This window comes from Pseudophryne corroboree, chromosome 4 (assembly GCF_028390025.1).
Source record: "Pseudophryne corroboree isolate aPseCor3 chromosome 4, aPseCor3.hap2, whole genome shotgun sequence".
In the NCBI taxonomy this organism is placed as follows: Eukaryota; Metazoa; Chordata; class Amphibia; order Anura; family Myobatrachidae; genus Pseudophryne; species Pseudophryne corroboree.
In genome coordinates, this window is record NC_086447.1 from 58969414 (window position 1) to 58982951 (window position 13538).

At 48.8% G+C, this 13538-nt stretch overlaps 1 protein-coding gene and 1 long non-coding RNA gene across 6 annotated transcripts in view; one reads left to right on the forward strand and one right to left on the reverse strand.

Annotated features, from left to right (window-relative positions):
* Positions 1-2160, reverse strand: part of LOC134908872 (uncharacterized) — a 48049-nt gene extending 45889 nt beyond the window's left edge. The window contains exon 1 of the long non-coding RNA XR_010175813.1: positions 1932-2160. This is a non-coding gene — a long non-coding RNA (uncharacterized LOC134908872). The remainder of the gene's footprint in view (positions 1-1931) is intronic.
* MSRA (methionine sulfoxide reductase A) overlaps positions 1-13538 on the forward strand; it is a 521014-nt gene that overhangs the window by 345791 nt on the left and 161685 nt on the right. For all 5 annotated transcript variants that reach the window (XM_063915077.1, XM_063915078.1, XM_063915080.1 and 2 more), the window contains one exon: positions 10591-10697. In XM_063915077.1, the coding sequence (XP_063771147.1) occupies positions 10591-10697 (107 nt within the window). The remainder of the gene's footprint in view (positions 1-10590; positions 10698-13538) is intronic.

The following is a 13538-nucleotide window of genomic DNA, read 5'->3' on the forward strand; positions in this document are numbered from 1 at the left end:
TGTTCTTCATAGGCTCCTACAGGGTGGTCTTCAGTATGCCGAATGTCGGGATCCCGGCGCACAGTATACCGGCGCCGGAATCCCGACACCCGGCATACCGACAGCTATTCTCCCTCGTGGGGGTCCATGACCCCCCTGGAGGGAGAATAAAATAGTGTGGCGCACCACCGTGCCCGCAGCGTGGCGAGCGCAGCGAGCCCGCAAGGAGCTCCTTTGCGCTCGCCACGCTGTCAGTATGCTGGTCGCCGGGAGCCCGAGCACCGGCATACCATACTACACCCCTCCTACACGCCTTGATGGATCTGGACCACACTTGGTGCACACACCCTTCATTATCCATCGAAAAATACTTGTGGGGTTTCAAGTGGAAAAATCCACCCCTTGCGGGGCCAGGACCCCAATCATGAAAATACATATAGAAAATGCATTGGTCTGTGTATGTGTCTGGTCTGTCTGTGAGGTCACGCTGTGATGTCATAGTGGTAGTAACTGCCTATACCAGGGCTTTGCTGCTGCCCTGTCTCATACTCCTCCAGAGCCCGGGCAACACACAGCTCACCAGCAGGAGGCGATATCACATAAGGTTAGTGACTGGACAGAGATAAGGGCATACTTGCCTACTTTTGGAAACCAGTTTCAGAGAGATTCTATACGGTATGGGAGTTCTTGCGGCACACTGCTGAGAGAGGCATGTCATGCTCCGCCTTAAGGGCATGTCTAGCTCCACCTATGGGCGTGCCTACTGCAGGGGGCTGTCCTGCAGTGGCACACAGGTGTTAATGCCACTCTACACACACAGGAGTTATTGCTAGCCTACATATACACACACAGGGCAGGGACGCTTTAAAAGAAGAGGAGGCCCCTGTGCTCCTCCGTTCGGGCTCCCTCCTCTCTGCCGGCAGCGCTGGAGAGTCTGAGCACTAGAGGGCTCAGACTCTACTGCGCATGCGCAGATCACCAGGAAAATGGCTGCTGCACCCTTTTCACAGTGATTCTGTAGCGCTGCTGACTTCGGCGCGGGACTCCGGAGGGGTAAGTATTCAAACAGTGGGTGCAGCGTGTGCCCCTTCTTGACTCGGGCCCGTGTACAGCGCACATACTGCACCCATTATGGATACGCCAGTGACACGGGACAGTGTCAGCTTATACACACATGCCAGGTAAAGCCCCTTTAACACAATATTCCAGGTAGAGCCCCTTTTACGCATTACTCCAGGTTGATCCCCCCTTTACATATTATGCCAGGCAGAGACCCTTTTATGCGTGTGTGTGTGTGTTATATTTATGTTTGGCTCTGGAGAAGCAGCTTCCACCAGCTGGCCCTTTTACACGTGGCTGTGTGTTCTTCAGACCCTGCGGACAAGCTGGGAAGAACGGGAGCTGCGGCACTGCCCGGCTACCTATGTAACAAGTAGCCAGGCTATTGCGGCGGTGGCAGCATGGCTGTGTGGGTGCTGCTGGTGGTTCTGTGCCATCACTGCATATTTGCTGTGTGTCGGCGATGCTGGCACAACCTCCAGTTATTGCTCTGGTACCTATTTACCAATATTAATTCATTAACATATTGTCCAGCCAAATTCTATAAATATAAATATGTAAAAAAAAAAAAGTCTCAGAGTAAATTACACGCGCACACACACACACACACACACACACACACACACACACACACACACACACACACACACACACACACACACACACACACACACACACACCAGTGGTGGCAGACTAAACACACATACATACAGATGTCAGTGGTGGCAGACTACACATACATACATACATACATACATACATACATGGGTCAATGGTGGCAGACTATACACACACACACAGCACAGTGGTCAGTGGTGGCAGAGTACAGTACACACACACAGTGGTGGCAGACTACGCACATAGGTCACACACACAAATACAGACACTCCTACCTCTTCTCCTGCCTCTCCTCCGGACTCCCAGGTGCCTCACTCTTTCCACTAGAGCGTCCGCGACACACCAGATCCCCCATCACTACCAACTAACAGCTGCTCCAGTCCCGATGTGCGGGGAGGTGGAGGGCGGGCAGGGGGAGTGATCAGCTGCTGATGCCGCCGGTGATCCGCTGCTGATGATGCCGCGGTTACACTGCCTTACTGCATGGTCGGGCAACAAGCTCCGCCCCTGTCGCGTCCAAAGTCGCCAATACTCAGTCCGGTTTTCAAACATGGCTGGGTGGATTCCGGGGGATTGTGAGGGCTTTCCGGGGTAGCGGGACACTGGGCGAGAAAACGGGAGCCTCCCGCAGAATGCGGGAGTGTCGGTAAGTATGGATAAGGGCAGCTTAGTGCAATGCGGCGGCGGCTGCAGTCTTGGAGCGAGATTAACCAGAGTCAGAGGAAAATAGAAATTACTGACAGTTACACATTCCCTTCATTATCCATCTTACAGTACTGGCGGGGTTTCAACTAAAATAATCCACCCCTTTCAGGGCCATGGCTATATATTTCATTGGTCTGTTTCTTTGTCTGTCCGGTTATGCATTCGGACACCCGTGCACCGGTTGGGATGAAACCAACATTAGTGGTCGGAACTTAACCCTCCCTCGCCCGAGGCCTAACTCTAACCCTCCCGGGAGTGCCTAACTTAATCCCCACTCTCTGCAGCCTAACCCTATCCGCCCCCCTCTCCTTGCAGCCTAACCCTCCCCGGGGGTGCCTAAACCTAACCTGCACTAATACTAATACTGCCAGTTCCCGCATACTTACATGTGGTATGCCAGCGGTCAGGATTCCGCTGTCAGCATTTCGTCTGCTGTTGGAGTTTTGCCGTCGGCATTATGGCCACGTGTCGGTGTTCCGGCATCCGTATTCTCGACCGCACCCCCTCATGTGTATCCACCAAGTGCAGTAATCATTTCCTCAGTATTACAGGCCGTCACAAGAGAAAGTCGCACGCATTCCCCTAGTTCTTTCTGTCGTGTCTTGTAGCATTGCGCATTTGATAAATCGCCACCAACTAGATTTACCCTATCAGCAGATTTTAATTCACTTGAAGTGCGTGTGATGTACGGGTATTTGTGTTCCTCTGTATTTTCATTAAAAGATATTTTTGTCTACAAGCTCGCAGTTCACCCCGGGGCGGAGCGCTCGCTGCCGCCATCTGCTAGACGTAATATGGAGATGGATAATTGTGCTTGGTTTGGCTGACTGTGTAAATGCCCCATGGTGATTTTATCTTGGCTCCTGTAATAATGCAGCCCTGGAAATTCACCTGTTCTCGTTGTCAGTAGTAGATTTCAGGCGTGCGATGTCCTAGAAGAATTACGCCATGCTGCAGGATAGAGGGACGTGCTTTATAGCCAGGGTGTAGTTCTGTAGGTCAGTGATGGAGCAGCTCCTGCACCTCTAAGTTCTAGAGCTCATTTCTGGCCTTCATTCTGGGGCCTTTCCCTCTGTGTGGGCGCCGTCACATGTGTCGCTCGTCGTGTGGCTGAATGGGCTGTGACCAGACAAGCCTGTGTTCTGACCTGTTCCATGTTAGCGTTTGGATGATAATTTACCTCAGGAAATCTGGTGGCTCACCTCACATTTTCCGTTTGACGGTCACCAGTTTGCATAACGTATCTTGGCCCTCATTCCGAGTTGTTCGCTCGCAAGCTGCTTTTAGCAGCTTTACACACGCTAAGCTGCCGCCTACTGGGAGTGAATCTTAGCTTCTTAAAATTGCGAACGAAAGATTCGCATTATTGCGAAAAGACATCTCTGTGCAGTTTCTGAGTAACTCGAAACTTACTCGGCATCTGCGATCAGTTCAGTGCTTGTCGTTCCTGGTTTGACGTCACAAACACACCCAGCGTTCGCCCAGACACTCCTCCGTTTCTCCAGCCACTCCCGCGTTTTTCCCAGAAACTGTAGTAACATAAAACGGCCAGTTTCCGCCCAGATACACCCACTTCCTGTCAATCACAGTACGATCACCAGAACGAAGAAAAAAACGTGAGTAAAATTCCTAACTGCATAGCAAATTTACTTGGCGCAGTCGCAGTGCGAACATTGCGCATGCGCACTAAGCGGAAAATCGCTGCCATGCGAAGAAATTTACCGAGCGAACAACTCGGAATGACCCCCCTTGCGTAAAATCGGGCTGCACAAGCTCAAGTGGTGGGCACCTGGGGAGACATGCGGGATTCTGTCACTCACGCCCACCTGTGAAGGCAGAGTACGGTAACGGCCTGTCTACTCAAATGAACTTTGAACATGTTGACATGTGCAGAATGTTGACGTGCTCACAATGACGACACCTGAAATGCCGACATCCGCATGGAGAATTGATGCAGGAGGGAAGAGTTATGGTTAGGCTACAGGAGGAAAGAGAGGTAGGTACTAGGGGTAAGATTAGAGATAGGCTATTGGAGGGGAGGTTATGGTTAAGAACTAGTGGGTGATGGTTAGGCTACCGGAGGGGAGGTTAGGGTTAGGCACTAGGGGGGGCATGTTAAGGTTAGGCACTAGGGGGCAGGTTAAGGTTAGGCACTATGGGGCGGGTTAGGCACTAGGGGGAGGGTTAGTGTTTGGCTGTGGGAGGGGTGGATATGGTTAGGCACTAGGGGGTGATGTCAGGCTACGGGAGCGGAGTTTGGGGTTAGGCACTAAGGGGCAGGTTAAAGTTAGGCACTATGGGGCGGGTTAGGCACTAGGGGGAGGGTTAGTGTTTGGCTGTGGGAGGGGAGGATATGGTTAGGCACTAGGGGGTGATGTCAGGCTATGGGAGCGGAGTTTGGGGTTAGGCACTAAGGGGCAGGTTAAAGTTAGGCACTAGGGGGCAGGTTAGGCACTAGGTGGGAGGGTTAGTGTTTGGCTGTGGGAGGGGAAGATAAGGTTAGGCACTAGCGGGTGATGTCAGGCTACGGGAGGGGAGGTTAGGGTTAGGCACTAGGGGGCAGGTTAAGGTTAGGCATTAGGGGGCGAGTTAGGATTAGGCACTAGGGCACTGATTCTCAAACTTTTTTGAATCAAGTAAATTGTGTTTATATGTCATCCTTAGGGTCAGTTATGTGGTGAGGGACAATATTTGCTTCTGTTTGAGCACATATGTTATGATTGGCAGCCACCAGCACTGGTTTTGCCTATTACATTGACCATAAATAATTAGAATTTGTCCTGGACCACCAATCCAAGGCCCCCCTGCAAGTTCCCTGAGGCACCCCAGTGGCGCACAGTTTGAGAACCACTGCACTAGGGGGTGATGGCCAGGCTATGGCAGGGGAGGTTAAGGCTAGGCACTAGGGCCAGGTATAGGGGTTATCTGCCGGAAGACATTCTGATTTCACCACTGGGGCTGCCGGAGCAGGTAAGCCACCACAGTATCACCAGTGATGTTTTATCGACATAATAATCATGTCAACATTTCATCAATGTAGACATGATGAATGCTGACAAAAATATACCACACCCCAATAAATACCTGTCTGTATATCATATATTTGTTGTTGGTCTTGGTTACACCACGGGAGCCGGCTATAGATTCCAGGTTCCTGTCACGCTGTGATTTCTCCTGTACCACCCTGCGTCACTGCGTAGGATCGGCAGATAATGTAAGGTAATATACTAAAGCTCCCTACACACTGGGCGACGGAAGCAATATGGACGATGAACGATCTGAATGATGATCGATATCGTCCAAATTGTTTTGCATTGCAAAACGACGGGAAACCAACTATGATCGACCGTGGGGCCGCGCATCCTTCATCGTAGGTGCCTACACACTAAAGATATGAACGATATATCGCTAGTTTCTGAGTGATATCGTTCATATCGCCTGTCACCATCGCCCAGTGTGTAGGGCGCTTTAGACATTCGCCTTGCTGCCAATCCTGGCCTGTATAACACAACGATGTAGCATAATCTATTCTATATCATTGTTATCCAGATGACAAGGGTTGACTCAAAAAGCAATATACAGGAGTTCTGTAGTATTATTACATGTACGCTGATTTTATATATGTTCTTTGCTTATTTGTACCTAGAAATAGGATAGGTATGTCAGATGCTTATATTAGCTCTGTTACAGGTGGTATGCCATGTTAGTGGAATAGACCTGCTCAGCCATAGTTTGGAGCTGCGGGGTTTGACATGCCTCACAGCCAGACTGCGCCCCTCGGTGACATCAGGCACCTCCTACTACACCACATTCCAAAGCAGCTGCATTTGGGAAGTGATTGTGCCTTGTACCGGTTTCATGGACATGCCCCGCCCCCAGTAATGTCACAATAGCCCATGCCACTAGGCCGCACCCCATGCTATTGTTCTGTGAAAGGAGTATCTCTATCAGTAAGACTGTCACGAGAGCTCTGAGGGGCTTTGCCCCGCCCCCAGTGATGTAACAGTAGCCCATGCCACTAGGCCACACCCCATGTTATTGTACTTTGAAAGGAGTATCACAGTCAGTAAGGCTGTCAGGTGAGCTCAGAGGGGCTTTGCCCCGCCCCCAGTGATGTCAATATAGCCCATGCCACTAGGCCACACCCCATGCTATTGTTCTGTGAAAGGAGTATCACTATCAGTAAGACTTTCAGGAGAGCTCTGAGGGGCTTTGCCCCGCCCCCAGTGATGTCACAATAGGCCATGCCACTAGGCCACACCCCACGCTATTGTACTGTGAAAGGAGTATCACAATCAGTAAGGCTGTCAGGTGAGCTCAGAGGGGCTTTGCCCCGCCCCCAGTGATGTCACAATAGCCGATGCCACTAGGCCACACCCCATGCTATTGTGTTGTGAAAGGAGAATTTCTATCAGTATGGGTAGTAAGGAGCATTGCATTGATAGTCATTGAGGAGGAATAATGTGAATGGACTGTGAGGGTAGATGTAGCAAACCTTTTTAAACCAACATAAAATGGAGTAGTTGTCCATAGCGACCAATCAGCATCTGTCATTTCATAGACTGTTTTAGCTAAATGACAGACGCTGCAAGACTTGATACAGCTCTCCTTTTGTGCTCCAGAATCTGCACACTCTGTACATGGGGGGTCATTCCGAGTTGTTTGCTCGTTATTTTTTTTTCGCAACGGAGCGATTAGTCGCTACTGCGCATGCGCAATGTCCGCAGTGCGACTGCGCCAAGTAAATTTGCTATGCAGTTAGGAATTTTACTCACGGCATTACGAGGTTTTATCTTCGTTCTGGTGTTCGTAATGTGATTGACAGGAAGTGGGTGTTTCTGGGCGGAAACAGGCCGTTTTATGAGTGTGTGCGAAAAAACGCTACCGTTTCTGGGAAAAACGCGGGAGTGGCTGGAGAAACGGAGGAGTGTCTGGGCGAACGCTGGGTGTGTTTGTGACGTCAAACCAGGAACGACAAGCACTGAACTGATCGCAGATGCCGAGTAAGTCTGGAGCTACTCAGAAACTGCTAAGAGGTGTGTGGTCGCAATTTTGAGAATCTTTCGTTCGCAATTTTAATAAGCTAAGATTCACTCCCAGTAGGCGGCGGCTTAGCGTGTGTAAAGCTGCTAAAAGCAGCTTGCGTGCGAACAACTCGGAATGAGGGCCATGATTCGTTAGCGCTGGCAGTTCCAGAGCGGCCTACCGTGCAGCCCGAGGGATATCAGCTGCCTACGGCTCCTCGGATAGAGACCACAGGTTACCTTTCCTGCATTCTGGAACGGTGCATTGAGGCATGGATTAATTAATCAGAGTTTCCCAGTAATTACTAGCCTGCCTTCAGTCTGTTAATCTTTATAAGGTCATAGCTCAGCCGAATACATTTTCAAGGAAAGCTTCATCTTTGAATTTTGGCCCAAAAAATTCCCTTTGTATATTTGCGGTGTAGGCAGGTAATTCCATCAGGGCTGGCAGGTAATGGGAGTCTTGCTGCTCAGAGATTACACTTATGGCTTTGGCTTTATATGTTGGATGTGTGTTACTGTATGTCAGACAATGCGTGTTGTTATTTATAAATCACTGTACACAGAGTGGGAGTATAACCAACCATTGTTCTGCCGGTTCCACCAATCTACTTACTGACTGTTAAATCATTTATTGTGCACAGGTGGGTGTGTACACGTAGACGTGATGTCCGGAGCGGATGTGTACATGTAGAATTGATGTGCACAGGTGGGTGTGTACACGTAGACGTGATGTCCGGAGCGGATGTGTACATGTAGAATTGATGTGCAGAGGAGGATGTGAACATGTAGAATTGATGTGCAGAGGAGGATGTGTACATGTAGAATTGATGTGCAGAGGAGAATGTGTACATGTAGAATTGATGTGCAGAGGAGGGTGTGTACATGTAGAATTGATGTGCAGAGGAGGGTGTGTACATGTAGAATTGATGTGCAGAGGAGGATGTGTACATGTAGAATTGATGTGCAGAGGAGGATGTGTACATGTAGAATTGATGTGCAGAGGAGGATGTGTACATGTAGAATTGATGTGCAGAGGAGGATGTGTACATGTAGAATTGATGTGCAGAGGAGGATGTGTACATGTAGAATTGATGTGCAGAGGAGGGTGTGTACATGTAGAATTGATGTGCAGAGGAGGGTGTGTACATGTAGAATTGATGTGCAGAGGAGGATGTGTACATGTAGAATTGATGTGCAGAGGAGGATGTGTACATGTAGAATTGATGTGCAGAGGAGGGTGTGTACATGTAGAATTGATGTGCAGAGGAGGATGTGTACATGTAGAATTGATGTGCAGAGGAGGATGTGTACATGTAGAATTGATGTGCAGAGGAGGATGTGTACATGTAGAATTGATGTGCAGAGGAGGGTGTGTACATGTAGAATTGATGTGCAGAGGAGGATGTGTACATGTAGAATTGATGTGCAGAGGAGGATGTGTACATGTAGAATTGATGTGCAGAGGAGGGTGTGTACATGTAGAATTGATGTGCAGAGGAGGATGTGTACATGTAGAATTGATGTGCAGAGGAGGATGTGTACATATGGACTTGCTGTACAATGGCGGGCATGTGTATGTAGACACAATATACAGAGGCGGACTTGTACATGTAGACTTGATGTACAAAGGTAGGCATATACATGTAGACTCATTGTACAGAGGCGGGCATATACACATGGACTTGCTGTACAGAGGTGGGTGTGTACACATAGACTTGCTGTACAGAGGCGGGCGTGTACATGTAGACCCAATGTACAGAGGTGGGCATGTACACATGGACCTGGTGAATGGAGGCTGGCATGTACACGTAGACTCTATATACAGAAGCGGGCATGTACACGTAGATATGCTGTGCAGAGTACATCTAGACTTGCTGTACAGATGCAGGCGTGTACATGTAGACTTGATGTACAGAGGCGAGCCTGTGCATGTAGACTTGCTGTGCGGAGGCGGACACGTACACGTAGACTTGCTATACGGAGACGGTCATGTACATGTAGACTTGCTGTACGGAGGCGGACACGTACACGTAGACTTGCTATACGGAGACGGCCATGTACACGTAGACTTGCTGTACAGAGTACATGTAAAGTTGCTGTATAGATACAGGCGTGTACATGTAGACTTGATGTGCAGAGGCGGGCATGTACATGTAGACTTGATGTGCAGTTGCGAGCATGTACACGTAGATTTGATGTGCAGAGGTGGGCGTGTACATGTACAGTAGGATTAATGTACGGAGGCAGGCGTGTACACATAGACTTGTTGCACGGAGGTGGCCGTGTACATGTAGACTTGCTGTACGGAGGTGGCCGTGTACACGTAGACTTGCTGTGTGGAGGTGGGCATGTACACATAGGCCCTCATTCCGAGTTGTTCGCTCGCTAGCTGCTTTTAGCAGCAGTGCAAACCCTAAGCCGCCGCCCTCTGGGAGTGTATCTTAGCTTAGCAGAAGTGCGAACGAAAGGATCGCAGAGCGGCTACAAAAAAAGATTGTGCAGTTTCTGAGCAGCTCCAGACCTACTCCTAGCTTGCGATCACTTCAGACTGTTTAGTTCCTGTTTTGACGTCACGAACACGCCCTGCTTTCGGCCAGCCACGCCTGCGTTTCCCCAGGCACACCCGCGTTTGTATCTGACACGCCTGCGTTTTTACACACACTCCCCGAAAACGGTCAGTTCCCACCCAGAAACACCCATTTCCTGTCAATCACTCTGCGGCCAGCAGTGCGATTGAAAAGCGTCGCTAGACCTTATGTGAAACTGCATCAGCTTTTGTGAAAGTACGTCGCGCGTGCGCATTGAGCCGCATGATTTTTAGCCTGATCGCTGTGAACAACGGCAGCTAGCGATCAACTCGGAATGACCCCCATAGACTCGATGCGCGGAGGTGGGCGCGTACATGTAGACTTGCTGTGCAGAAGCCAGCGTGTACACGTACAGTAGACCTAATGTACAGAGATTGTGCTCAGTACAAAATAATATTATTATTATTATTATTATTATTATTATTATTATGGGTTTTTTTCAGTCTTTGCTGCCTATCCTAAGTCATTACTGCAGTATGATGCTCCTCCTCTGTCATATTCCTCCAACTGGTGCTTACAGCCGCAAGTGTCACTGTTGCTATTGATGTTCATGAAAAGGGTCAGTGAGGAAATGTTATCTGTATGACAGCAGTTTCTTTGTCTTTATTTCTCAGGGATGCGTCAGGGTAATGACGCCGGCACCATGTACCGCTCAGCCATCTATACGTACACCACAGAACAGATGGACACTGCCCTAAAGACCAAAGAAGATTACCAGAAGGTAGGATTTACTGGATGACACACATGGCAGACTCTGACAGTCAGGCTCGGCCGGCGGTATCTCAGCACTGGAGAGATGAGATCCTGGCTTCTGCAGAGCAGAATCTGGTCACACAGGGGGGAGATGATCATAAAGCTTCCTGAGCGCTCTTACACTCTATGGCTCATTGTTATGTCTGTCACTGTTGTTTCTGTAACGCTTACGTTTCACTGTACGCAGCACTTTACCGAGAATATTTACCCATTCACGTCAGTCCCAGCCACAGTGGAGCTTGCAGTGTATATACCTTACTACCTGTGCACATACACACAAGCATTAGGAATAATTTAGGGGGAGATGTATCAAATCTTGGAGAGAGATAAAGTACCAACCAATCAGCTCCAAACTGCCATGTTGCAGGTTGTGTTTCAAAAATGACAGGAGCTGATTGGCTGGTACTTTATCTCCGTCCACTTTATTACTATTTATTTATTAACAGTTTCTTATAAAGTGCAGCAAATTCCGTTGCGCTTTACAATTGGAACAACAGTAATAGAACAAAGCGGGGTAATAACAGACAGACATAGAGGTAGGAGGGCCCTGCTCGCAAGCTTACAATCTATAGGGAAATAGGCACTGATACACAAGGATAGCTGATATCTATGGCATAATGGTCCACCAGATTGCTAGGTTCTTGGTGGGCTGCATGATATGGTCACACAGTGATGTCAGGAGGGTGTGAAAGTGAAGAACGATAAAATATGTCAGCATTGCTTAAAAGTGGTCCTAGAGAGGTGGTGGCACTCATTGCCTCCCCTCACCCCACCTCCACACCTGGGAAATAAAGGGATTGTGTACACCGCAAAAAAAAAGGGGCGTGTTCTCAAAAAGAAAGTTGTGTGGTCACCTAATAGTATCCCAATTCAAATTACACCAAACAGTAGCACAATCTTATTCACATTACACCACATAGTAGTGTCCATTATTCATGGTATGACACAAATTAGTGCCCCTTATACACAAAGCCCACAGCAGTATCTCCCCAAATACACATAATGCCCACAGCAGTAGTGCCCCTTATACAATGCCCTCAATAGTAGTGCCCCTTATGCATTGCCCACTGTAGTAGTAGTGACCACAGTTGTAGTGCCCCTTATGTAGAGCCCATAGTATTGGTGCCCCTTATACAGTGCGCCCATTAGTTGTGCCCCTTATGTCCCCAGGAGTGATGCCCCTTATTAAGTGCCCCATATGCTATACCCTCATTAGTAGTGTTCCCAGTAGTAATGCCCCTGTGTAGTATTGCCCCCAGTAGTAATACCCCCAGTAAATGTGCCTCCTGTAGTTGTGCCTCCAGTAGATGTGCCCCCAGTAGATATGCCCCCAGTCAGTAGTTGTGCCCCCAGTAGATGTGTCCCCAGTAGATATGCCCCCAGTCAGTAGTTGTGCCCCCAGTAGATGTGTCCCAAGTAGATATGCCCCCAGTCAGTAGTTGTGCCCCCAGTAGTTGTGCCCCCAGTAGATGTGCCCCCAGTAGATGTGCCCCCAGTCAGTAGATGTGCCCCCAGTAGATGTGCCCCCAGTCAGTAGTTGTGCCCCAGTAGATGTGCCCCCAGTAGATATGCCCCCAGTCAGTAGTTGTGCCCCCAGTAGATGTGCCCCCTCTAGTAGCACTGCTTACACACACACTCACAAAAAAACACAAAATACTTACCAGCCCCGCTCTTGCTTCCGGACCGCTGCCCGCCACCTGCTCCTCGGAACTATGGGAGAGACGTCATGAGGTTGGTTAAAAGAAGATTTGAGGAAAAATTACTCCACAGAGAGGGTAGTGGATACATGGAACAGCCTCCAGTCATAAATGGTGGAGACTAAGAGTAGAGCAATTTAAACATGCTTGGGATAGACATAGGAATATCTTTACAATGATCTAATGAACAAATAGGGTTGAGATCACCAAAATAAAAATAAACAGCTAGTGGAAACCCACGTAGACAAATGGAGGACATAAAAACCCTACACAGATATGACCTATTACCGCTGTGCTGTGAGGCAGTGATGCTGGCCAGGTTCACTGTGCCGCCGGAGTACAGTAGTGTGCAATTGACACTTTTAATGTCTGCAAATGGTTTGCTTGCCAGCAGAGTATTAAGAGGAGAAATCCATACAAGCGTTATTTCCTTTTATAAAGCCCAGAGTGTGAGTCTACCCTCATGTTTTCCCCTGTGTTGTACCTGGCTCCACTGATGTACTGTAAGCTCTAGCACATATGGCTGTGACGCTGTCCGTTACCATCAGACGAGCAGGAACCACCATCTCTGCCAGTCGTCTTAACTTGAGTGATGGCTTCATGAGGTATATGGCTGAGCAGAAAAACTCCTCAGCATTGAAGCAAGGCATGATGGGACAGGTAGTTCTGGAAGTGAGTAGGTATGGCCATCAGTGGGTTAACCATCAATGGCACCATCGATGGTTAACTTTGATGGTATAAAACCATCTGCAAAGGAACCATCGTTGGTCTTCCCTCATTTACTATTCAATGGAATGCGGGCCAATCAGTGCTTGGTACGGGTCTTTACAGGTGTCAGGAGGCGGAGCTATGCTCCATGTTCGTCACCTTGTAGAAAAAATAAAACAAAACCATCTGTACCATCGATGGCGGAAAACCACCTGGTTTCCCCCCCATCGATGCAAAAACTATTCAACATCGGGCATGAACCATCCATGATTTTGAATCATTGGTGGTCGATGGCTATCCCTAGTAGTGAGTAGGAATAGCTTACAAATTCCTCAGCAGCCTCCACTTTTCCCCTTGATGCTCATGACTTTGTGCCACCTACTATAGCAACAAAATTGACACCT